This window comes from Pavona decussata, unplaced genomic scaffold, assembly GCF_977016875.1.
Source record: "Pavona decussata unplaced genomic scaffold, jaPavDecu1.1 SCAFFOLD_34, whole genome shotgun sequence".
Classification (NCBI taxonomy): domain Eukaryota; kingdom Metazoa; phylum Cnidaria; class Anthozoa; order Scleractinia; family Agariciidae; genus Pavona; species Pavona decussata.
The window spans coordinates 1541890-1567626 of NW_028145457.1; the positions used below are offsets into that span (position 1 = coordinate 1541890).

General features: G+C 41.3%; 2 protein-coding genes and 1 pseudogene across 2 annotated transcripts; all 3 read left to right on the forward strand.

The window, feature by feature from the left end:
- Positions 1–602: 602 nt before the first annotated feature.
- On the forward strand, positions 603–1847 carry LOC146484398 (uncharacterized; annotated as a pseudogene).
- Positions 1848–8019: 6172 nt separating this feature from the next.
- Positions 8020–9356, forward strand: LOC146484399 (uncharacterized). Its single transcript, XM_085104852.1, has 3 exons — positions 8020–8652; positions 8698–9063; positions 9111–9356. The coding sequence occupies exons 1-3, from the start codon at positions 8020–8022 to the stop codon at positions 9354–9356; spliced, it is 1245 nt and encodes a 414-aa protein (XP_084960978.1).
- An 8129-nt stretch (positions 9357–17485) lies between these two features.
- Positions 17486–18969, forward strand: LOC146484400 (transmembrane protein 186-like). The gene has a single exon (XM_085104929.1). The coding sequence runs from the start codon at positions 17517–17519 to the stop codon at positions 18270–18272; it is 756 nt and encodes a 251-aa protein (XP_084961055.1). The 5' UTR covers positions 17486–17516; the 3' UTR covers positions 18273–18969.
- Positions 18970–25737: the final 6768 nt, after the last annotated feature.

The following is a 25737-nucleotide window of genomic DNA, read 5'->3' on the forward strand; positions in this document are numbered from 1 at the left end:
AATTACAATGAACGGCAAGTGGCATCTTAGCCAACTGTGAGAAGTGAAATCAGAACCTTCAGTTTGCAGGGAAATCAAGCTCGTTTTGAAGCGAACAACCTGTTTCAAGGCAGGATCCCAGACAGAATCATTGTGGGGATGGTAGGTAACGAAGCCTTTAACGGGAACGTGGCGTTCGACCCGTTCTGCTTCCCGAAATTTGGAGTGATCTCCACCAAGCAGATTGTTAGGGGAGAGGAATATCCATACGAAACACTCCAACTCAATCACGATGACGGTCAAAGAGATCTGGCAGGGTACTTTCGCTTTCTACAAGCCAGTGGAGCGTGGTGCAAGAAGCAAGGCAACATGGTGAGAAGAGAGGATTGGGGACAAGGCAAGAATTGCACCCTTTTCATGTTTGACAATGTGGACAATGGGTGCGCTGATGCGCAATGCATTGAACCCAAGACAAACAGGTGACTTGCAGTTGGTCTTTGAATTTGGAGCTGCCCCGGGACACAATATAAGCCTCATCATCTTTGGAGAGTTTGAGAATTTGCTGGAGATCTATTCCAATGGTGCCGTGCTCTACGACATCTACGAACGTAATTTGATGTAAGATGGAGCAAGTGGCCCTGAACAATGTGCAATTGGAGTATTTGGTTCGAGATCATCCCGCGCTGAAACCTTACTTCTATGGGGTGGTAGCCTGTGACCGTTTACCCAAGAAACCTACCCGTAGACCCTGCGGTTACATTGTCAACACAGATCCACATGACAAACCGGGAAAACATTGGCTGGGCATTTGGACAAAAGGCGATGTCTGTGAAGTGATGGACAGTTTTGTCCTACCACTGGAATACTACCAAGCTGAACCATTGAACGAGTGGATTGTGAAACACTGGAAGTACATCGTGACCAACACGAGGTCCCTTCAAGCCGTGAACAGCAAGAGTTGTGGTCATTACGCTCTAATGTACTTGAAAGAGAGAGCAAATGGACAAAATTTGCAAGAGTTTTTGAACCAGTTTTCCAAACACGATTATGTTGCGAATGATCACAAAGTAGGACAAGTGTTAAAAAGGTTGATTTGTAACGAAATAGCTTGGAACAAAGTGTGTAAGAGTCCTTATCATCAACGTTGTTTTTACTAAAAAGAGTGAAGCAGAATCCAGTGTGTGTCATTTTGTTGTTGTAGTTGCAATGAGTCCATCATTTCGATTTCACACCCCCTCTAGTATCCTTTTAGTTGGCCCCTCGGGCTGTGGTAAGAGTTGTTTTACGGAACGTCTGATCCTGAACAATTTGGATCTGTTTGAAACACCTCCGCTATCCGTACATCATTGTTATGGAGCTTGGCAAGACAGATTCGAGCATATGAGAAAAAGGGGGGTCGTTTTTCATGAAGGTGTTCCATAGACCGAGTCGTTGACTACATCGTTTCCTGAGGAGGTTTATTGGTGTTGGACGATCTCATGGACGAAGGAAGTGGAGACAAAAACATCTTGGACCTCTTTACCAAACACTCGCACCATCGAAACATTACAGTGATATACCTGTGTCAGGACATGTTTCCCATGGGAAAATATGCCAAGAGCATTTCTAGGAATGCTCACTACGTTGTGGCCTTCAAGAATCCTCGAGATCAGTTGGGAGTGCGCAATTTGTTATTGCAATCGTTTCCCACTCAGTGGAAAGAGGTACTGGAAGTGCTTCGTAGAGTAACATCGTGACCGTTTGGTTACCTCTTAGTGGATTTGCATCCTGCCTCCTCGGATGACGTAGGAGTGTTGAGTCACCTATTAAAAGACGAAGGATGGACCCGTTGTTATCAAAAGAAAGAAGGTGCAGCTATAAGAAAATAAGTGGGAGGCTAACACCAGAAATTAGGAAAACGGTGATAGGGATGTCGTCGTCCATATCTCTGTTAAATGGTCCGTGTTCGAGAGTGGCCTCACGAGAACTGAATCCCGACGTGTTGCAGCGATTGGATGGATTGTTTGCCTTTTACCATCGTCAGTGGTGGTGTCATCGTCAGATGTTTTATCATTTCAAGCTTCGTCACAACCTTTTGAACGGCTTGGCACTGTTGATCATGGCTGCAGGCGTCATTGTAGGTCCCATTCTGAAAAACAGTATCCTTGTGGCCTGTTTGACGGCAGCAGGCGTCGTCGTAAAAGGATGGAACGACTTCAAGAAATTTTCAGTCAAAGTTGGACATGTGTCACTTCGCTTACACCACCTACGACAAAACATTGATCGAGTTGAGAACCTATGTGTGTGGTCTCCCTTTGGAGGAATTCCACGGATTCTTGATCAAGATGCAAACCCTGGACGATACGATCACCGATTTCGCACCTCCCGTTTCAGACAAATGCATATATGAATACGGAAGACGATTTCGATACGTTCCTTCTAAAGATGTGTGTTACCCGGAGAGTTTCTCACTCGATAAAAGCAGCAGCACTGCTGTCTGAGTCACCAAAACAATGGCAAGAAGAAACAGTACCACTACCAAAAAGAAGAAGAAGAAGAACACCACGTCCAGGAGGACAAAGAAACAGAACGGAGGCCAAATGCCGTGGCAAGTGGATTTCAAAAAAGGTTACAAAGTGACCCGCGACATGATCAGGGATTTGCAGAAACCCGTAGACTGTAAAAAAGCCAAACGTGTTGTCAACAGTTACAAAAGAGAGTATCAAGCCTATAAAAGCAGAGGAGGTAAAAAAGGCTACACCAATTGGTCTGTGGACAAAGGATACGCCGAAAGGTCAAAAAGTTGTTGCATCCAGTAATGGGGTTCAAACGACGAAAGACGCAAAGACGACAGAAAGTCAAACAACGGGGACGTCAGCGAGGCGGTGCATTGCTTTCCATTCTCAAGAATGCTGCCAAGCTAGGTCTTAAACTCGGAAAGGATAAACGTTATAAAAAGAATGGGAGCAATCGAAGCTAAAGGACATTACAGAGCTAATCCAAGGCCGTGGGCAGTATGAAACGCATGAGGCGCAATTTACCCTTCCTCAAGTCGGTGTTGAACGAAGCCAATCGCTACAGGCGCCAAGAATTGCTACAACATGCCAATTCTGACCAGATCAATACTATGAGCGAAATGGTAATAAACGTATTGAAGAACAACATCCCCATACCTGCACCATTAATGGTGCGGTTAAAACGGCATAAAAAAGTGTTGCGAGAAGCGGGCAAGAGAACGAACTCCATCAAGAGACGTCGTGAACATTTGATGTCGCAGAAAGGGAGCGGGTTTTGGAAGAGTCTGAATGACGTGTTTTGTTAATGTCTCACTCGGTAAACAAGAGATTGTTGGATTTGTTGCAAAACGTCAACTCGCGCCTCGAACAAGCAGAACGTAAGGAAGAGCACTGGAAAAGAGAATATAAAAAAGTCAAACAAGCACACCGGCACTTAGAACAAGAACGCATACAGTTGTTGTACACCATATGCTGTGGACAGTGCCGCACATCGGCAAAAGGAGAATTGTGTTCAGAGTGTACCGACAAGTGGATCACTCGAGAAGAACTGAAAAACAAAGTTGCTCATTGGAAACAACAATACGAATCTTTGTTAAGTCTGTGCACCTGTCATGGAGGAAGTCGTGATGGTCCCTCAGAAAGACTTTTGAACAGTTAAAACAGTGGTACAAAGGAGAACTGACAGAAAATGCAATGCTAGACAAAGCAGCAAAGTTGGCTGCTACAAAGCACCAACTCCTGGCCGATCCTAAGAAACCAGCACCTCTGGTCAATGCTCACACAAAATCCCTCTCGAGAGAATTGGCAAAATTGACCAAACGATTGCGTCAGTTTCCCTCTGCGGGGGTGGGAGCAGCAGGACCAGCAGAGGCAGGAGGAGATGACGAAGGCGAGGAAGAGGGGAGTTTGGTAACAGGACCTGGGAGCAATGGCTGAAGCAGATGATAAAAGGAAGTCCCTCGACACCCAAACCGCAAACTCCCAAACCGTCCGCGAGTAAAGTCCAAAAACCATCACCGAGAATAGGCAAGAGCAGTGCTGCTTCTTTGATCCCAAGGGCAACGACGAGCAAACGTAGGGTGGTTCAAAAACCAGAAACGAGGAAATACAGAGAGAGGTTGGACGAGCTGTGCAATACGTTGGAAGAACTCAACAAAAAAGGGAAGAGAGAACTGAAAAGTTTGAAACCGTTACCCGGCTGGGAAGATTTTGAGAAAGGCAAGAAGTTGAGGCGGAGATTGGATTACCACAATGAAGACTGAGAAAAGAAAAGCCACTGTCCAAAGAAGAATGAAGACCAAGTGTGCGAGGAAGAAGAGGAGGAGGAGGAAACAAAGTGGATGGGGTGTGGACATTCAAAGATTTTTGGCCAAGTTCGGAGAATTGCATTGGCCTGGGTATCAGTACATGGGTCCTGGCACCGAGCTGGAAAAGCGATTGAAGCGTGGAGATCCTGGGATTAATCGTTTAGACAAGATTGCAAAACAACATGACATCGATTATAGTCACGCCAAGAATTTACAAGACAAGTGGAAGGCTGACACCAAGATGATCAAAGCCATCGACCGTCTACCCGGGAAACGCACCATGACTGAAAAAATTGTGAAAAAAATCATGCAAGCCAAGAAACGTTTGAAACTGTAATGCACTTTATAGGACAAAAATTCTTCCTTTGGAGGTCATGTTGTTGTTGTTCAATAAATGTTATAAAGTGAACATCTGACTGTGTTTTATTTTAAATAATTAAATTTAATATACATTCAGTAATTGTTTCTTCGGGGATAACCCCCCATTCCCTTGTCACTTGCCATTTGTGAATATTATTATTTTCTGGGGGATAACCCCCCATCCCCCGTAACCTCTGTTTCCGTTAATGAATTTTAATTTGTGCCATTAGGGTGTAGCCCCCCATCCCCCCGTCCCGTTGTTTATAAATACTTGGAAGCTTCTAAAGTGAAATCAGTTGTCAGCCGGAAGGTTGACAGCTAGGAGGTAAGATATATATTTTTTTCCAATGGAAGTATCCATGAGTGATGGAAAAAAAAACTAAGTAGTTAGAGTGTCGGGTGGTAAGCAATCCGTTCCGATTTAATTTAGTTTTTCAGCTTTTTCTGAGTGAGACAAAAGTAAACCAACTTTGTTTCAAAAACCAGTTGGACGGGTTGGATTAATGATCGATTTCCTTATTTGGTCACAAAATGTTCTGATTGGTGGGAAATGAACCAACGAAATGTATTTGGGGTCATAAAAATGATTTTCATCTACTTCTTTCTTCATTCCAATTGTCTTCGCCCTAGATTTCACACTCCATTTTTTTCCATCATTTTAAAAAGTGTATCCATCAATATGTCAAAAGATCAATGCAATAAGAACGTATTACATGTTGAGGAAGACGATGACGCTATGTTAATTGAAGCCGCTAACACTGTCGAGCGTCAGCTTGCTCACCAAGAACAACTGGGTGGTAGTTTGAGTGCCTCAGAACCCGGACGGTTTGAATTCACACTCAACCCATACGTCGATCGTCGTAGTCATGCTATGGGTGTAAGAGAACGCCATTACCTCAGTCATGTACGTCAAGTCGGTAGATTTGTGTACCAACGACATTTGGCAGCAGCTCTGCGAGACGGTTTGCATCGAGCCTTGAAAAACCTGATCCTTTGCAAACGGATCCCCGAACAAGATCGCGTGTACTTCAGTTTGACCAGTAACCGCCTAAATAACAACTATGACTACCGAGGCTTGCCTGCTAGCGAGTGGATGAATGGTAGTGATCGAGTGGACAGTATGTTGCAGCAGATGTCGCGCAAAATTCCAACGAGAACTTTGAAATGGACGACTCGTTTCAACTCTCGCTCACGCATGTACGTAGATCACCGAATGGAAGTGGCTCCAAAAGGAAAATGAAATCGGGTCACACCAATCCAGAAACCTTTAAGCGGCTCAAAAAGAGTGTGGTCACCATCCAAAACAAAGACAATCTGTGTTGTGCTAGAGCCATCGTCACTGCCAAAGCCAACGTGGACAATCATCCTAACTGGCCCGGTTTCCTGCGTGGGCGAACAATTCAGGATGATCAGGCCATTCTATTACACATAGAAGCCCATGTCCCTCAAGGTCCATGCGGCTATGATGAGTTGTCTAAATTTGCTCTGGCACCATCCCTCTATGACTACCAACTACTACTTGTCGATGCCACGCGAGGTTATAGTGTCAAATCTTTTGGACCACCCCAGGACAAACAGTTGGTCCTCCTGTGCGACAACGATCACTATGATGTCATCACGACACTGCCGGGGTTCTTCGGGTCCAGTTACTACTGTGCACGATGCTTGACACCTTACAGCAATGAAGGACGACATGCTTGCAAGAACAACCAAGACCATTGTTCTGCCTGTTTACAAACAAGTTGTCCTGACTATAGAGAAGCCAAATGTCGTAGGCATCGAGCCACTGCTCCGTGCAGTTCCTGCAAACGTCTCTTCCATGGTGACACGTGTCTGCAAAACCATCCGAGCAAGTCCTACAACGGTAAGGCGGTGGATGCCAAGAATGTCAGCAAATGCACCCAGCGTCGTAAATGCATCGAGTGTCAGAAATTGTTAGTAGGACGGAAAGAGCAAAAAAAAACATAAGTGCGGGTATGCAGAGTGTCCCTCTTGTCATGAGTATGTGAACGTAGCCACCCACAAATGTTTTATTCAAGTCGTAAAAAGTCCTGAGAAAGAAAAACAAGAAAAGAAGAAAAAACGGAAAAAAGCTTAACGTGGAGCTGCAGCGGGTCTGGCCACTCTAGAAGCCAATGGTCAAGGGATGGATGTGGAGGATGATCAAGACAAACAACCCCTGCTTGTGTTCTTTGACATTGAGGCCATGCAAGATACACGTCGTCCCGTACGCTTCAAAGGAGAACACTGCATTCGTGATTTCTTGGAGTGGCTTGATACCTTGACAGAGGATGATACGCGCCCCGTGACAGTGATTGCCCACAACTTTCAGGGCTATGATGGTTATTTCATAGTCGATGAGTACCACAAGCAGCACAGAATTAAATTATTGCAGGTGACATTTCATTGTATCCGCTTCATCGACTCTCTCTCCTTTTTTCAAATGCCACTTTCAACTTTCCCCAGAACGTTTGGGCTCACGGAATTGAAGAAAGGTCACTTCCCTCATCAATTCAACACACCTGCCAACACAAGAGTATGTGGGACCCATCCCAGCTAAACATTTTTACATGCCAGAATCCATGTCCGTGCCTGGACGTACAGAATTCGAGAAATGGTATGCTGAACAAGTGGAGAAAAATGTAGAGTTTGACTTCCAGAAAGAGCTCATAGAGTATTGCGAATTGGACGTGCAGCTTCTCAAGCAGGGGTGCCTCACGTTCAAGAGGTTGTTCGAACAGGAAGCCAAGTTCAACCAGTGGAATCACATCACGATTGCTTCAGCCTGTAATCGCGATCTGCGGCAAAATCGGATGGTGCCCGACACCATTGCCTCCGAACCCATCCACGGATGGCGATTGAAGTCCAACCACTCCAAAGTCGCACTGGAATGGTTGCATTGGATGGACCACTGTTTACGAGAGTCCCTAGACCGCCAAGGTGTCGATACTGTGGGGATTCGCATTCAGCATGCAGGCAACCAGGGCGAGTACCGCATCCCCAATAGCCGCTACACCGTCGATGGGTACGACATGCAGACCAACACAATGTACGAATTCCAAGGCTGCTTCTGGCACGGTTGCCCCAAATGCTTTCCTAACCGCACTGAATCCCACCGACGTCTGGAAGACAGTTGTCCCGAAGACGTGTATCGATGTACCCAAAAGAAACTTCAGTTCCTGAGGGATAAAGGTTACTATGTCGTCGAGATCTGGGAATGTCAGTGGCATTAATTGAAAAAGGAGAGAGAGGACGTGAGTGAGTTTGTGGACAGTCTCGAGTTCATCGACCCATTGGAGCCACGTGACGCCTTTTGTGGTGGGCGCACCAATGCCGTACAACTGTACCACCTGATCGATGCTGACAGTGATGAGAAAATGAAGTATTATGACTTCACATCGTTGTACCCCTGGGTTTACAAAATTGAGAGGTACCCTGTGGGGAAGCCCGAGATTATCTCGCAGCCAAACACCACAGACATCAGTGAGTTTTTTGGTCTCACCAAGTGTACTGTACTTCCTCCCGAGAAGTTGTACCATCCTGTACTGCCCCTACGCCAAAACGGAAAGCTCACTTTCCCCCTCTGTGCCACTTGTGTGGAAGACGAAATGACAAAACCAATGTTAGAGCGAAGCCACATCTGTAAACACACCAATCAGCAGCGCCAGATTACAGGCACGTGGTGCACCCCAGAATTAGAAAAAGCCGTGCAAGAGGGGTACACCATTCTGAAAATCCACGAGGTGTGGCATTTCCCCAAGACAGAAGTAGGGTTGTTCGGCAATTACGTCAACACCTGGCTCAAAATTAAAGAAGAAGCCAGCGGTTGGCCACCCCATGTCGGGAATGATCCTACCATGCAGCATCAACATCTCGCAGACTACGAGACCCGCGAGGGGATCAAACTCGACCCCGCGAAGATCCAGAAAAACCCTGGCTTACGCACTCTTGCTAAGATGATGCTCAACTCGATGTGGGGAAAATTTGGCCAACGCACCAATAAGACCCAAGTCCAAGAATTTGACGACCCACAGAAATTTACAGCTTTCCTCTAGAGTGATAAATTTGACATACGGTACGTGGGTGTATTGACCGAAGAACGCGTGGAGATCCACTGCAAACGCGAGTTGGAAGATGATCCAGTATCCCCCAATCTTAATATCTTCGTGGCGTGTTTCACAACTTGTTGGGCGCGGCTACGCCTTTACGATGTCCTCGATTTCTTGCAAGAGCGTGTCGTCTACTTTGACACCGACAGCATTGTGTTTAAAAGTTTGCCCGGACAGCCTGACCCTCCCCTCGGTGACTACCTGGGCGACTTTAAGGATGAATTGAGCGAGGGGGACTACATCTTGGAGTTTGCCTCTGGAGGGCCAAAGAATTATGGCTACCTGACACACAAAGGCAAGCAAGAATGTAAGGTGCGTGGGATATCCTTGAACAACTCAACCATGCTGTCCTCCGTCAGAACGTGCTAGACGACATCCAAAAACCATTAGAGTCGGGGGTTCGTCAAACAAATGTGGTAAAACTGTACCACATTGTGCGTGACGCCAAACAGTACGCCATCGAAACAGTGCCACAGACCAAGAAATACCAGCTTGTCTACAACAAACGAGTGATCGATCCCACCACATTTCTGACTTACCCGTACGGCTATGTTAGATACACCCCTGAAGATGCTGAGATGACAGATTTATTATGTGAATTGTAAGGGAAAATATATATACTAGTTTCTTTCTTTAAATCTCGTCCCGCGGCTGAAGCGAGAATTTCTTGTGAATAGTTTTTGGGCGTCACTCTCTGGCTGGCTAGGAGAAATTTGTAAATATCATCTTACGTAAGTCGGGGGCGGGTCACTAGGACCTCGCACACGTCCCGCCATGTAAATATTAGGGTTTGTTTTTATATTAAATTTTTGTTGGCAGTTTAAATTCTAGTGTCTCTGACTCTAAAGGGGACTGGGCATAAATCCACCCACTTCCGGTCATGACGTCACCTCATCATAACTATCTAATCACATGAAAGCAGTATTTGACTCCGCCCATCAGTATTGTTACCTGTCCATCATTTCATGCTAATTTCTCGGTTGCTATGGTAACTCACTTTGATGAGTACCTGTCAAATTGGGTCAGAACCAGCTGATACAACTACTATTACCGACCAATATCAGTAATTCCAGTAGTGGCCAAAGTTTGTGAAAGCATAATTTACGACGAGATATATCTAACTAAGAATAGCCTCCCCCGCGTCATCAATCTGGTTTCTGCTCTCTACACTCCACGGTTACGGCACTACTTGAGGCTACTGATAGCTGGGCTTTGAATGTTGATTGTGGTTTTGTCAACGCTGTTGTCTTTTTAGACCTTAAAAAGGCCTTTGATACAGTTAATCACGATATTTTATTACGTAAATTACAAAATTATGGAAAACGACGGACTAGTCTTAAATGGTTTGCTTCTTACTTAGATAATCGAACTCAAATCTGTGATATAAATTGTTGTAAGTCAACCCCGAAGTTATTGTTGTGCGGTGTTCCACAAGGAACAATTCTAGGACCTCTTCTATTTCTGTTATATATCAATGACTTACCGAATTGCTTGCAGTTTTCACAGACTAGGATGTACGCTGACGATATCAGCTTGACGTTTGCTAGTACTGAGGTTAACCATTTAAATAATTGTCTTAATTATGATCTAAGCAAAGTGTACACTTGGTTATCAGCCAACAAGCTTACTTTACACCTAACGAAACAATAACGGAGTTTATGCTAATTGCATCTAGACAGAAGTTATCGAATATTTCAGAGAGACCCTCCCTAACTATAAATGACATGGCTATGGAGCAGGTAGCATCAGCCAAATCTCTTGGGGTCTACATCCACCAAAATTTAAACTGGGAATGTCATATTGAAAGTATCTCTAAAAAGACAAAAGACATCCCATTTAATATTGTAATCAATTTTTATTATAGCTATGTTCAACCTCACTTTGATTATTGTAATGAGGTGTGGGGAAACTGTAACAAAGGCCTTTCTAATAAGCTTCAAAAGCTTCAAAATCGCGCATCCCTCATTTTGATGTCCGCTGGTTATGATAGTAATTTGGATGATTTGTTCCAGGCACTTGGGTGGAGAAAACTCTTTCATCAAAGATTGGATAAGAAATAAAAGACTTTAAATGGGATGACGACAGAATATTTAAGATCAAGCTTTGTTTTTCGCGATAATTTGCCTGAGTGAATTCTTATCATTTAAGGAATACTGAAAATACGCTAACTCTTCCACAACCGCTCACTGATTATTTAAAGAAAAGTTTCTCATACAATGGAGCTCAGTTGTGGAACAGTTTACCAATAGAATTACGGTAAGCAACTTCCTTGAATGATTTTAAGACTAAATTGAGACGCCACAGTTATAAGTAAGATTTTAAACTTGGCCTCCAAGAAAAGCAGCATTTATTGTTTTATTAGTTTTTTTAACTTTTTATAATCCTAGGTTAGGTAGATAGATAGTTAGTTGATAATGATAATGAAGTAGTTGATGGAAAAACCGTGTATAAATGAAGTTATCCTATCCTATCCGATCCTATCCTTTTCCGCCGAAAGCCGCAGACATAAAGTGATTATGGAAATGAAAAACTACATTATTGTTTAACTGAGAAAATGTTCATTGCTGTGAAACGGAGGGATGATTTTTTTTTATGCCAGGAAAGGAAAACGCACTCTCTACCGAGGAGTATTAACGGCTTTTCGAATGTCAAAGAATTTAATTAGGAAAAAGGGAAATTTACGTTTCGGCCCAGCCCCTCCCCCCCCCCCCCCCCCAACACACACACACACTTTGTATTCTCCCCTTTGGAAGGTCCTTAAACTGACTCTCCTGCTATACAACACAAAAAACTTTTATATTACTACATGTTATTTGGATAGGGGAAGGAAAACGACTTTCCTTGTTTCAAGATATTGGTAGGTTCTGGTTATGACTAAAAAAATATTATAACACTAACCATGTATGTGGAACACTTTAATTTATCACTTCAGATAACTGTATCTTGGGGCAAAAACTTTCTTTTCTTAAATGAGCAGCAGTCTACAGGAAAAACAAAAATGGTATCAGCAATGGTATCATACCACATCAAGAGGTGTGGCTGTGAAAACAACAACAAGAAATTAAAAAATATACAAACATACCTTTTCCTCAGCCGACTTGGCTTTTAATGACTTTTTCCTGTCAGGACCATGTTGACACTCGAATACCTTTGCACCAATGACGCCAAATCGTGCTCCATCAAAAGGTATTTCGTCATCTTTGAAATAGACCTTTGTTGACTTGGCAAAAGGGTCTGAATCAACGAAAGAGAGGAGCATTTCAGGGACCGCGGAGGGGGAGGGGCTGGTTTGGATGGTTAAAAAAATATTTTATTTTATTTTACTTAACTATATCCATCACTTACAGAAACAACTTACCTTACGTATTCGTATTAAGTATATAAAGCTTTTCTCCGACAAAACCCGACAATTTCAGACAATTTGTCGTTAGCTTTGCTGCTGAACGGACGACTAGATTTCAACCGGGATCTTCCAACCTGCTGGCTTTCATAAAAAAAGTCGAAAATTTGTCTCATCAGCCTGATGAGTTGGTCAAATGTAATTAGGGCCAGATTGAAGCATTGACTCCTTTCTTCAAAAAAAAAAAGTTCCCTTTAGTCTCCACCCCCACTCCAAAACCAGCACCGCGGGCCCTGCATTTTCAATAATTTGCTGTATAACGTTCGTTGTTTACCACCGTTTTTCACTGACACTATAGCAATAGAGTTGATGTTCGCGGGCGTAAATGTGTTTCTGGCCCGACTCAGGCTCATTTTAGCCCAAACCGCAGGCGAGGGCTAAAATGAGTTCTCAGAAGGGCCAAATACATATTTACGCCCGCGAACATCAACTCTATTGTTATTATAATAATTTCATCGGGCATTCACAAAAGGAATCAAAGACAATACTGTAAGCGATCGCGATATCTTCTGTGAACGCTGCCGGAATCGCGTCGGCGTTTATTTTATTGTACGTACAAAAAGCTTTCGTTGCCACAAAAATTTAAAACTTTGGCAGAACACCGCAAAATTTTTCAAAACAATCTTTGCTTCTAAGTTTTCAAAAGGAAAATAACAGAATTTTGTAAACAGCGAAGAAATAGTCACTTACGACTGTTAAAATTAATTGTGCAAGGTTTCGTTCAAAGAAGACAAATTACACTCACCTCGCTTCCGGCCGTGGAGCTACTACAGGAATTATTTCAACCATCGCCCATGAGTTTCTGTATTAAAGTCCTCTACATCTAGTTCAGACGACTGAGAATTTGCTTCTTCGTTAGGTTTTTCATCGTTGCTAACAGTTTGTAAACCGTGCCAATAAAGACTTTCAAATAAGAAAATCGTTGTAAGCTCTTACGAATTGAAAGATATCAATAAAATGAAGTGTTTACAGTCTTGTCTCAAGGTCTTCAGTGTAAATAAAGACAGTTATAGAATTTCACAAGATCTTGAATGTGTAGATGAAATAGCACATGGGTTCAGCGCGTGTATTGCATACAGTGTGCGGAACGTAGATGTTACCTCTAGTTCGAGCCCCACTTGTCCTCATCATAATACATATTTTTTAGATCTTTTCTAGACTTGTCCTCTTTTCTTTTTTCTTTCTTTAGTTTTTCACCAGTCTAGTCAACAGCTGCCAGTTGACAATTGACTGACACTCCCTTTTAAATACAATACTTAATGTGATGTTTTCATTTCCACACAGGACCACTTGTTTTCGTGTGGTTGAGTTTCTTTCCACTAGGTTTAGTTTAAAAAGCGTGATTGCAGGTATTTGATCTATGAAGCTACTGGTAACGTCAAAGTGAACGTCGGACAATCTTGGACGGATAAAAATGAGAAATTAAACACCCCTCCCCCCAAAATGACGAATTCGTGCGCAAAGCAAAACGCGCCATTTTTCCATCATTGAAATGGAGGGGGTGGGGTGGGGGGTGGTCTTAATTTTTCATTTGATCTGTCCAAGATCGTCAGCCGGGTGTAAACGTGACTGTGTCTGACGCAGTCACGCGCGTCATAGCTTGAAGGCAGTATCTATGTTCAGGTATTGCATGTGCAATATTTTGGTAACAGAGAGTAGATGAAATACACAATTTTTCGCACAACTTTCCAAAAAGCCCTGAAAAATCTTCACAAAACATGTCCTCGAGAAAAAGAATATCAGAAGAAACAAAGGCTTCAATCAGAGTCCTAGAGATGACAACAAATCTCACATTAAATGAGGTCGCCGAACGCTTTCAAGTCTCGACAGCAAGTGTTCACCACATAACGAGCTCAAACTACAAGGAAGTACACAAGAGCAAGAGACATTTGAGCGGAAGAAAGAAAAAGCTTACTCCTGAACATGAGGCGTTGATTCTAAGAACCATTGAAGAATTAAGAGAGCAAGAGGGTTCACTTTCTTCGTTACGTCTGATGGAGCGGACAGGAATTTGTCATGAGACTGATCGAACGGTTCGGCGTTTGTTAAATAGCAACAGGTACTTCTTCCTGCAGGCTCGTAAAAAGGGACTAATGTGTCAAAGCGATAAAGAAAGAAGAGTAGAATTTACTAGACAGATGCAATCAAATTACCCTCAGAGTGTCTGGACGGACACTATCGCGTTTTACTTAGATGGGGTCTCGTTTATTTACAAGACCAACCCCATGGATCAAGCGCGAGCACCCAAAGGGAAAGTATGACGAAAAAAATCCGAAGGTCTAAAACAAGGGTGTTTGGCTAAGGGAAGTAAAGTAGGAACAGGAGGTAAAGTTGCCAAGATGATGGTAGCAATAACTCACAATGGAGGAGTAGTAATTTGCAAGAGATACGAAAAAAATGGATGTTTATACTTGCCATTTTCTTTTAGAAAACCAGTCTGGGTGTCAGTAAAACGCGGGGTCGGGGCCGGGGCCGGGGTCGGGGTCTCTTTTTTTTTTTTTTTCCTTTTTTTTTTATTTTCAACATCACAGGTCATTTGTGGGTCAAATAAGGATTAAAGCCAATATAAAAAAGTTAAGTCTCTAAAGCTTACTAGCTTATGATAGGTCATCGGTGACAACACTCGATGCAGTTCCGTATTCTGGCGGACATTGGTTCCGCGAATTGCCTACCTTTCATTCTTCTAAGAAAGGAAATGAGGCAAAACTGAATACAAGGTACGAGACAATATATTTCCTTGAACTAACAAATTCTTGAACTAGAATGTGCATGATCTTACTATGAACACCCCCACGGTTTTCGACGCCATTTTGACGAGTAGGCAAACAGGCTTGAAATAACAATGTTTGTATGGAAATCCGATGTCAAATAATTTTCATAAAACATTGCTGCTGAAAAATTCATGAATTGGAAACTTTTAGCACTAGGAAAAGGATTTAAAAAAAAAAAAACTGGAGGGATGTAACCGTGCCAGAAAACGTCCAGCCGTGTTTACATCCCTCCAATTTTTTTTCTTAAAATCCTTTTCCTAAAAGTTTTCAATTTATGAATTTTTCAGCAGCAATGTTTTATGAAAATTATTTGACATCGGATTTCCATTTCAAGCCTGTTTGCCTACTCGTCAAAATGGCGTCGAAAACCGTGATAAGGCCTATTAACATGTCAGTTTTGATGTCGGCAATGAGATTTCAGAGTTCTCGTAGAAATTTCCCTAGTTTATTGACGGTATAAAACTATTAATTTTCCTTTACATTACAGCACAAGTATTTCAAGAATAACAATTGTCTCTCAAGTATTTTGAATCTTTTTTTTGTCAGTTAATGCGTCTTTTTCGGAAAGATTTCCAGAGAAATGTTCTACATTCCATTCAAATGCCGAGCTTTACAAAGGAATTCGAACGTATGTTTAGTTCATCCTCGGAAATAATAGTCACGCGTGACATGGATTGACTGTAACAAACGAGCACGATCATGGAAGGGGGCGGGGCTGTTCATAGTAAGTTCGTGCACATTCTAGTTCAAGAATTTGTTAGTTCAAGGAAATATATTGTCTCGTACCTTGCATTTTTTGCCTCATAGAATAAAAGGTAGTCAATTCACGGAACCAATGTCCGCCAGAATACGGAACTGCATCGAGTTGTCACCGATGACCTATCCTAAGCTAGTAAGCTTTAGAGACTTAACTTTTTTATATTGGCTTTAATCCTTATTTGACCCACAAATGACCTGCGATGTTGAAAAGGGAAAAAAAAAAAAAAAAGAGAGAGAGACCGAGACCCCGACCCCGACCCCGCGTTTTATTGACACCCAACCAATTAGTCGTGTTGTTGGGTTGCAACATCGAACCAATTGACGGTAGGCAAAATTTGAGATCGAAACTGACCAATCAAAAAACTACACAGTTTGCAGTAAGGTCCGCAGAGGGTCCGCATGTTCAAGTCGTGAATTCAGAAAATGATGATGACATTGCTATCCTGGCAGCGGTTGCAACCCATAAGAAGCACGATCTTCACCGAAATCAAAGTTTTTATGAAAATATTTTGCCGCGATATGCAAAATTTTAGGCCTCGAGGCGGGAAATAATCGGAACACTCAAAGAACCCGAGGGTGAATTGAAATGTAATATTTTCTTCGATAAATACCACTAACCATTGACATCATGGCACAGTTGTGTTTGCAAATCTGGAGCCAGGCCATGACACACCGAGCATTCGTATAAAGTACTACTCGAGGTGAAGAAAGTCATAGCTGATTCTCAGACGGTCATTCTCTCGAGCGACCTGGACCGTCCGAGAATCAGGCCAGGAAAGTCACCGATATGGTCGTGAACGGCCTGGAACTGGTCAAACCTTGCGACATTCGAAACTCGTAAATGAAACAGGCATTTCTATCGGAAAAGTTTTCAAAGGGAAAACAGATTACCTTTCCAGAAGTTCAAGCACTTTCAGTTGCAGAACACACCAATTGCTCTCAAAACTACATTTGAAACAGACAAATCACCAAGTTTTATTAACAAACTTCCTTGTAACTCACTGTATGTATACGGCTCCAACACCCTTTCTAATCCTTATAAACTATTACTAGTTTAGTTTATTTATTTATTTTATTTATTTATTTATTTATATATTTATTTGTTTATTTATTTATTTCTTTATTTACTTATTTATTTATTTAGCTTGGACAGGGATACCGCAACAGCTAAGGCCAATTACTGCGGACCCGAGATATACGGAATATACGCACAAACAGAAGACCACAACACCGGGAACTACGTCCCCTACTCTTTGCGAACAGTGAGTGGGTTCTTTAACGTCCCATAGAGTTATTTACAAACAAGGTTTGTGAGACGGGGCCTACAGTTTATCGTTCTTATCCGAGAAGACAAGAAAGTCTAACCATTAGCACTTTCTCCTCAGTTATTTAAAGGCCCTAAGTGGTGGTCCGGCCGGGGTTTGAACCCGCGACCTCCCACACGGTAGTCCGGCACTCTACCAACTGAGCTAACCGGTCCGTCGGTGGTTTTAGTTTCTTCTCGCTTTTTACGCTAATCAGTCACCCCAATTGACACCCTCTAAATCGAGCTTCTGCTGATGGCCATCTCTCGAGGCAATGTAAATGTAACATTTTACAATTATAAACTGAGGTTCACTTAAATCACACGCACAAAACTAAAGTGACGGTAAAAGTGAACGAGGAGGGGTTGGGGAGAGGGCGCGAAAAGTTTTCTTCCTTCCTCCCGCGCTTCGCCGCTCGCGGCTGTTCGCGGTCTAACTCCGAGTACTCTTGCAGCATCGAACACCAAGTAGCTCCATATTTGTTTGGTTATCCGCTGTACAGCTGTATGTATACTGCACTGCAGTGGAGTGATGATTTTTCCGGTGTTCCGGCGTGCTAAAAGTTGTCTCTTTTTTAGGTATTTCTTGCATTCCAAAGTCTTCTTTTACACTCCGAATTCCTGCTTTAATGCTTTGTGTAAAAGAAAGCTGCAAAACCAAAGAGGTTTGTTCGTTTTATCTTTAGGCGAATCTGGTTTTGCACGTCGCCATTTACATTCAGTTGGAGGTGAAAGCGCAAACAAGCAGTGTAGATCAACAAACTTTCGAGTTTCACGAGACAATCAAGTGCTTTACCGATTCAGATGGATCAAGCAACTACGCTTTATCTCTAGAGCTAAAATCGTTCACGTAGCAGTTTTGGTTAGTCTCATATGGCCGATGAGTTACTGGTACTCCAGCGGCCTCGTTTCTCTTCCAACTCTTTCTTGTGCCATAGCAGGAGCCGTGGGTACTACAGTTGGCTTGGTTGCGATAAGTTACTTCTTCCGTCGTGTTGTTGGCGAACTGTCAATCGACGAAGTCACACAAAATGTAACAATTTCAAGCCTGACATTTTGGGGGAATCGTCGCAATAGAACTTTTCCTCATACAAGCTTAGTTCCACTCAGCGACACTGGGATAGACATGAAGAATACTTTTCACAGGTTGGAGTTGTATGGTTCTAAGGACGTTTATCTTCTAAACTTACGCCATTGTAAGATATTTGATGAGATGTTTTTTAGTGTTATTGGATTACCCGTGCATCAGACTGATAGAAAGACAGTTGAAGTGGCATCCAAAAAATAATGCACTCTTGACACGATTGAACTGTCACACAAGAGGAAAAATGATGCCACGTTCATTTTACTGCACGGTTAAATAGAAAGGAGACTCTGGAGTTCACTGAAGACTTGTTGGGTTTTTTGCTTCTTTCAGTCACTGTAGCCGATCTCTTAGAATACAGACTTTCACTGTCAGTAGCAAGAGGTCAGGTCCATATGCTGTAATTGGTGTCGATACTTCACTAAGTGTCTGTTTTCTTCAGTGAACTAAGGTTTCAAATGGTGTGTAGTTTTTATGTTATTTTGACTGAACGTTTATCACGTCGAAAAAAGGAAAGAACGTGAGATTTTCCAGATTGAAATAATTCATCCAAAACATCATTTTCCACAAAATTGTTAGACTAGATAATAACACCTGGAACTCCATCAACACATCAACAGAAGCAGTGATTTTTTCAGTCTGTCTATTGCCAGCACAACTTACTGTAACTGAAGGGATAACTTCATTATTGTATGCTGTAAGTGACTTGATAGCAGTTTTTTAAACATATTACTGTTGGTTTTTCCTTTTTCCAAACAGACATGTTCGTGGGCTAAGTTGATAATTGAAGAGGAACTAAGTATTTATGTTTATATCTGTCAAGAGAAACAAATATATAGTTATTATGTAACTGAATAAATAGGCTTAAATGAAATAAATAAAATAAAAAAAATCAACTTTAGTGAGGGTAACACTTAACAGTCTGTTATGACTGACAAACCTGTGGCCTTCAGATTCCGGATCGAATTGGAATTTGGAAATGTTGGTTTTTGAGGAGAGGAGAAAACCAGAGTACCGAGAAAAAAACCTCTCAGAGCAGGATGAGAACCAACAAGGAACTCAACTATATATGATGCCGAGTCTGGGAATCAAACCCGGGCCACAATGGTGGGAGGCTAGTGCTCTCGTCACTGCGCCGTCCAAACTTAAGCTTGTCCTACCTGTGTGTTTCATAGTTACTTTTTAACTATGCCAATTGTCAGACAAATATGGCATAAATCAATGTAATATGCTGATCAATTAGAACCTTCAACATCCCCACCCCCAGTTGGGCATTTGAAGTTTTGGAAATTGGCTTGTTCAAATTCCTGCCTCAAGGGAACATTCAAATGCCTCACCCTGGGGGCATTTGAAGGGCAAATGCCCCTCCCAAAAATCAAATCCAATCACTTACAATTTTAACAATGAAACATTGCACTCAATGAGAAGGAATTTATTTGACCATTCAGGCTATAGAATCTACAAAGCATTACACTCTGGCTGTTATACATTCCTTCAAAAGGACTGCAGAGTTTGTGAGGACCTATTTGGTGAGCCACAGTCCACAATTTGCACTTCTTCCTGCTTATCAGATTTCTAAAATATAGAGTTTGAAATGCAGCAGTTAGGGTCATCTCTAGAGTTCCTTGTTACTCACATGTTACTCCTCTTCTCAAGGAACTGTACTGGCCTTCAAATTAAGTATAGGATCAAATTTGAATGATTGATTTTAATTAAGGCTGTTTATGGTGGGGAGTAAAGTGGCAGCTACATACACCTCAGTTCAGGGAGATTACAGTACTTTGCATCAATAAACACTGTGGTTAATGTAAAATATAGGCTACAGACTATAGGCTAGGTATAAGATGGGGACCTCAGGTGGTGGACCAGGTAGTGTTGACATTTACATGTATATGTCAAAAGAATATTCGACCAGCTGTTATTTAAATCCATTCCTTTGTCTACTTTTGACTGCTAAGCAGTGATTTTATGATGTTTCTCAAATTCTATACCATCAAGTTACAGTTCAAAAGTTGTGGATAAAGGGTTTAAGCTGCCAGGCAGTATTTTAGAGCCTTGGCCTTAACTGTGGGGGCAGCTTCAGTGAAAACTATTAATAGTGTAAATTACTAAGTAGGGGATGTGAGTTCAGAGTGTTCACAGTATATGGTTCTTCTATTTAAAGCCATGGTCACTATCAATCACTTATCAATCAATCAGTGTGTTTTTAGCCAGACATCAAAGAGTCAGTTGTTATTACTATTGGGACCACTACTCTGGTCCAACTTAGATGCTAAAGTGAGGGAACAGCAATCTGTAGATGATGTTAAGAAGCTGATTAGGAAACAAAATTTAGCTGCGCTTATTTCTACCAATGACTGCGAAAATTGTGTACTGTGCAATTCTTAGAATTTCTATTGTGATTGAGTATGTTTGTATTTTGTTAGTTTTTTATGATGTAGGTTTTATGCATATTTTTATTTTTATATTCTTAGATAGGTGCTAGGTGTCCTTACTTAGTGGAAAACCGCTCTATTATATTGAAACAGAAATAAAGTTTTATTATTATCATTATTATTATTATTATTATTATTATTATTATTATTATTATTATTATTATTATTATTAGGGCAGTACGTTAACATCTGAATGCCAGATGTAAAATAAAAAACATACAAGGAGCTAGGTGGGAACCCCTGATTAGCCCTGCGTCTAAATTTACAATAAAATCATGTAATAAACTAAGAAAATCAATTGAAAATAATATTAAAAATGTCTTAAAATTCTTCTATCATCCATGCTTCATCTAGCCATTAGCTTGATGCAATGGGTGTTTGAGCATCTTAATCTAACACAAGACCTTGAAAGTCCTGTTCAGGCTACTACGTAGGGCAGACTTCTGCATCCGTCCTAGGACATCTCTGCTACGCTTTGCTCCTAGTATTTCCCTCACACTACTACTCAGTCCCTTAGAGAATCATTGGCCCCAAGCACATCCATTATAATGTTGATTTGAGTGTTCTTGTAACCTGGGTACTGCTTCTTGATTTCCCATCGTAGTGGGGCGTACTTGAGGGTTTTCTCCTTGTCCTTCTGCTTCCTGTTCTCAATCCAAGGGCAGCTCATTTCCAACAGAGTTATTATTATTAGTAGTATAATTTTTTATTATTGAATGTAAATATATGAAACAAATATTTTTTATTATGGCAGTACGTTAACATTTGAATGCCAGATGTAAAATAAAAAACACATAAGGAGCTAGGCAGGAAACCCTGACTAGCCCAGCATCTAAATTTACAATATAATCATGTAATAAATAGACTAAGAAAATCAATTAAAAATAATATTGAATGTTAAATCAACATTGTTAATATAAAGGGCCATAATTAGTTCCACTATACTGTGCCCTTCTTCATTTCTATTTTGCCTTCTGTAGATATATATCTCTGCTGTATTATCCTTGAATGGAGGAAATAAAAATACAAAATAGATTGGAGTCAAGATTATATGGCATTGAATGAATGGATCTTGGGAAGCATATCTGGCATCCCCACAGATTTTGCAGGGGCAGATGACATCATCACCAACTTGGCAAAGGAGAGAGAGCCTGGGATTGAGATCATCAAATGCATTCCCTTATCTTTGATCATTACTAGTAGTTAATTACTAGTGGGATGGTGACCTTTGAGTGCAAGCGGTATTGGGTTATAGGCCGCCATTAAGAATTTGAACCAATAAAAGACTTTGTATGGGGAATAAAATATAGTTGATTCCCAACTGTAAATAATGCTAAATGTTATCTTTCATTCAAATTATAAAATGAATAAAACTGCCTGACCTCTGGTGTATTCTTATGTGTTTGGGGGTTATTTTGACCATTTTCGGCATTCTTTGAAATTACAGCTGTTATTTACTTCATAAGACAGAGTCAGCTCCATCTGAAAAATAAATTATATATTGCTTTTAGCAGGTTCACTTGTATTAATAATAATATTAATGATAATGATAATAGTGAAGATAACTCCAGTGGTAATTGGAGCATAAGGAACATTGTCTAACAATCTGGACAAGCACTTCAAATTAGTTACACCATTACAGTGGAAGTGATTCAGAAGCCTGTGCTTCTGACAACAACCCAAATCCTCAGACAGGTCCTTGGGATCTGAAGTAAGTTGTTGTAGGACAGAAACTCCAGCAACAATGCTGTATCACAAGTAAATAATAATAATAATAATAATAATAATAATAATAATAATAATAATAATAATAATGATGATGATGATGATGATGATGATGATGATGATGATAATAAATAATAATAATAATAATAATAAAATTTAATAAATAATCTCTTTATTGAATGAACATATTCCAAGCAAATTGCTATTTACAAGTTAAAAGTAGAAAAAAGAACTATTAAAACCTATTTACAATTCATTTCGATTAAAAAAGAGACTATTTTCAAGCACAACAGAGCTATTTTCAAGCGCAGATTTTTTTAAAGAAAAACCAAATGTCATAAAGTTACAATAATATTGTTATTTTTAATTAAAAAAATCATATCATGATCGTATTCTGGCTAAAAAATATTTGAAAATGAAAATAAGGTCCTTGAAGAAAAACAACTCTTATTAAAAATATATGCGGATAATATCAGCCATTAGAAGAAAAACTGAAATTACGAAAATTAAGAAAAGAAAAAAAACTAAGAAATTTTAGCCGTCACATTCTCGATTCTAATGTCTGTGTCCTGAAGGCCTACATTTTTTCTTCTTCCTCTGGAACCTATAAGGCAGAGGAGAGCCGAGCGGAGGATAGCAAAGGACACTTTTGCTCTTAGCCAAGACACGGTGCTGGCGTAGTCCTCTTCCTTCTTAAAGGCAAATAGTTCAGCTAGTCTCAAGTTGTGTCACATTCCTCGGCCATTCCGCCTGTGGTAGTAAAAATAAATGGTGTGAAGGTCCCTTGCTCCACCTCCATCACTCTGCTTTCATATTGGCGCTTTCTTTCATTCTCGTGTTGCCTGTAGATTTTCTTGGGACTTAGATCTCTGTAAGAAACTGCATTAGGGTGACAAATCCTGACATCGAATAATGCAGTCCTCTATCCACGAGCGCTAATATCTAAACGCGCGCATCAGGAGCTCTGTTGGCGCCTCTGTTCAAAGTCTCTACAGTGATTTCCTGAAGGCCCGGCTCTATTTCCTCATCATTACACACCATGCTCAACATCTCTGCTTCCAAGTCGCGAAGCTCCGCCATTATGGCGCTGTATTATAAACCCACCCCGCCGGCATACCATTGTATGATCAACGTTGAACTGGTCCCCGCACACACACGCTTTCGGTGTGTCGATGATTTCCCAGTCATATCTTAACTTGATCGCATCCCTGAATTCTCTCTTATTTAGATTGAAGTTCAGGTCTTGGATGGAAATCACTGTCAGCCAGTTCGATGCTTCCTAGTCTCTCATCCATGCACTCGTATGAAGGCTTCGGTTATCGAGCGCTCTAATGACTCTAACAAGTCAGCAATATCGGGCAGTGTCCTCAAGAAATTCGTCGATCGATGGCATAGCCCAAATGTGAACGCTGCATAGCTCGCCTGAGGTTGTGATATGTTAACTCTGCAAGATTCGGGCGACCTGGTTTACCTAGTCTTCTAACTTCTCGCCCACGTATTCTTCAAGATATGACCTCGACCCAAGAGCTGCACCTAGATGCTTGTGGCCTTCAGTGGTGATGTTTATCGCTGTATTGAGCTGTAGCAGCGTGTTCTTTTTCAGGTTTAGTGATTAACCAGCACTTTTTTTGTATTAGGGAATACATACATACATACATACATACATACATACATACATACATACATACATACATACATACATACATACATACATACATACATACATACATACATACATACATACATACATACATACATACATACATACAACCTTTATTTATACACGATAGAAATACGAAAGCTAACAAGCTTGTGGGGTCGTGTACTAACAAAACTACAATTACTAGATAAAAGTAATTCTTACAAAATAAAAATTTTGATAAAAACGAATGAAGTCAATTGTTAAAAATACACAGTAAAATTCTCCGATCTTTTGTTGATTATTTGTGGGGCTAAAACTTTGTAATTAAAATCCTTAAAAGTGTGACAATTAACAACATTTTTCAAAAAGGATTTCAGGTCTGTGCACTCAAGTATCGATCTATCAATCTATCAGATCGCCCTTAGCGTTCTAGAGGACAGCCCCTCTACAGGAAATGGAGTTTTGAACGTATTTGGAGGTAAAACTCGGTGCTTTCAGCCCATGCGTCAGTCGCGAAGAAGGTCTGTCTCCGTGGACAATCAACTCTTCAGCTAAAGTGCTAGGGAGCATGCCATGATAACCCTTGAAAAAAAGTTTAATTAAAGAACTTTTATACATCTATGTTAAAAAGTTCCACTTAACGGTAGCTAAAACATCAACTGTTGGCATGTCCGATGGAAAGCCAAAAATGATCCTTGCGGCACGGCAATGTTGTCTTTCCAGTGTTTTAAATAACTCTGCCTGATTAACCCCGCCCCAGACGGGCATCGCGTACGTAATGGATGGCTGGATAACCTTCACGTAAAAAGACTCGCACACATGACTGGGTAGAAACTTGGATTTCTTCAGGAGGCTCAATTTGTTTGCAAAGTTTTTAATGACTTCTTTCAGATGCGTTATCCAGCTCAGGTTTTGATCCAAGGTAACACCCAGAAGCCTGGCCGTAGCCTTGTATTCAATAATGGACTTGCCAATATAAATGGCAGGCAGCGGACCAATAGGCCGAGCTTTGGAGACTAACATTACCTCGCACTTGCCAGGATGTGGAGTGAGGCGGTTGTTAACACACCAAGTGTAAAATTCTTCCATTTAGTAAGTTGCAAGCGACATCTTGTGAGGAGCCTATACTGAAAACTGTTGTGTCATCGGCGTACATAAAAGTGTCTCCAGATTTAATAGATAAAGGTAAATCTTTCGTAAAAAGCGTAAACAAAGTAGGACCACTCTCTCATAATTCGTCCCACCAATTCCGCACATCTTTCAGCGAGCCACTTCCCGTTGCGTCGTCAGCAAACCAACACTGATTAGCTACGCTGGAGAAGTGTAGACGCGTTATCAGTGGCTGAAGACTAATGACGTACATGCTTATACATGATTTAAGTTCTTGGCCTCCTATAATAAAGAGTCTCGCAGGCTGTCTGTAGGTATTAATCGCATAAGTTGCTGTGGTTGGACACAGCACTCTGGTATTGTGCAGCGCAGCAGCTCTGTTCAGGAAATGAGCTGCCCTTGGATTGAGAACCGGAAGCAGAAGGATCGAAGAAGGACGAGGAGAAAACCCGCAAGTATGCCCCATTATGATGGGAAATCAAGAAGCAGTACCCGGGCTACAAGATCACTCAAATCAACATTATAAAGGATGTGTTCGGGGCCAATGATTCTCTAAGGGACTGAGTAGTAATGTGAGGGAAATACTAGGAGCAAAGCGTAGCAGAGATGTCCTAGGACGGATGCAGAAGTCTGCCCTAAGTAGTAGCCTGAACAGGACTTTCAAGGTCTTGTGCTAGATTAAGATGCTCAAACACCCATTGCATCATGATCAACCTAATAGCTAGATGAAGCATAGATGATAGAAGAATTTTAAGAC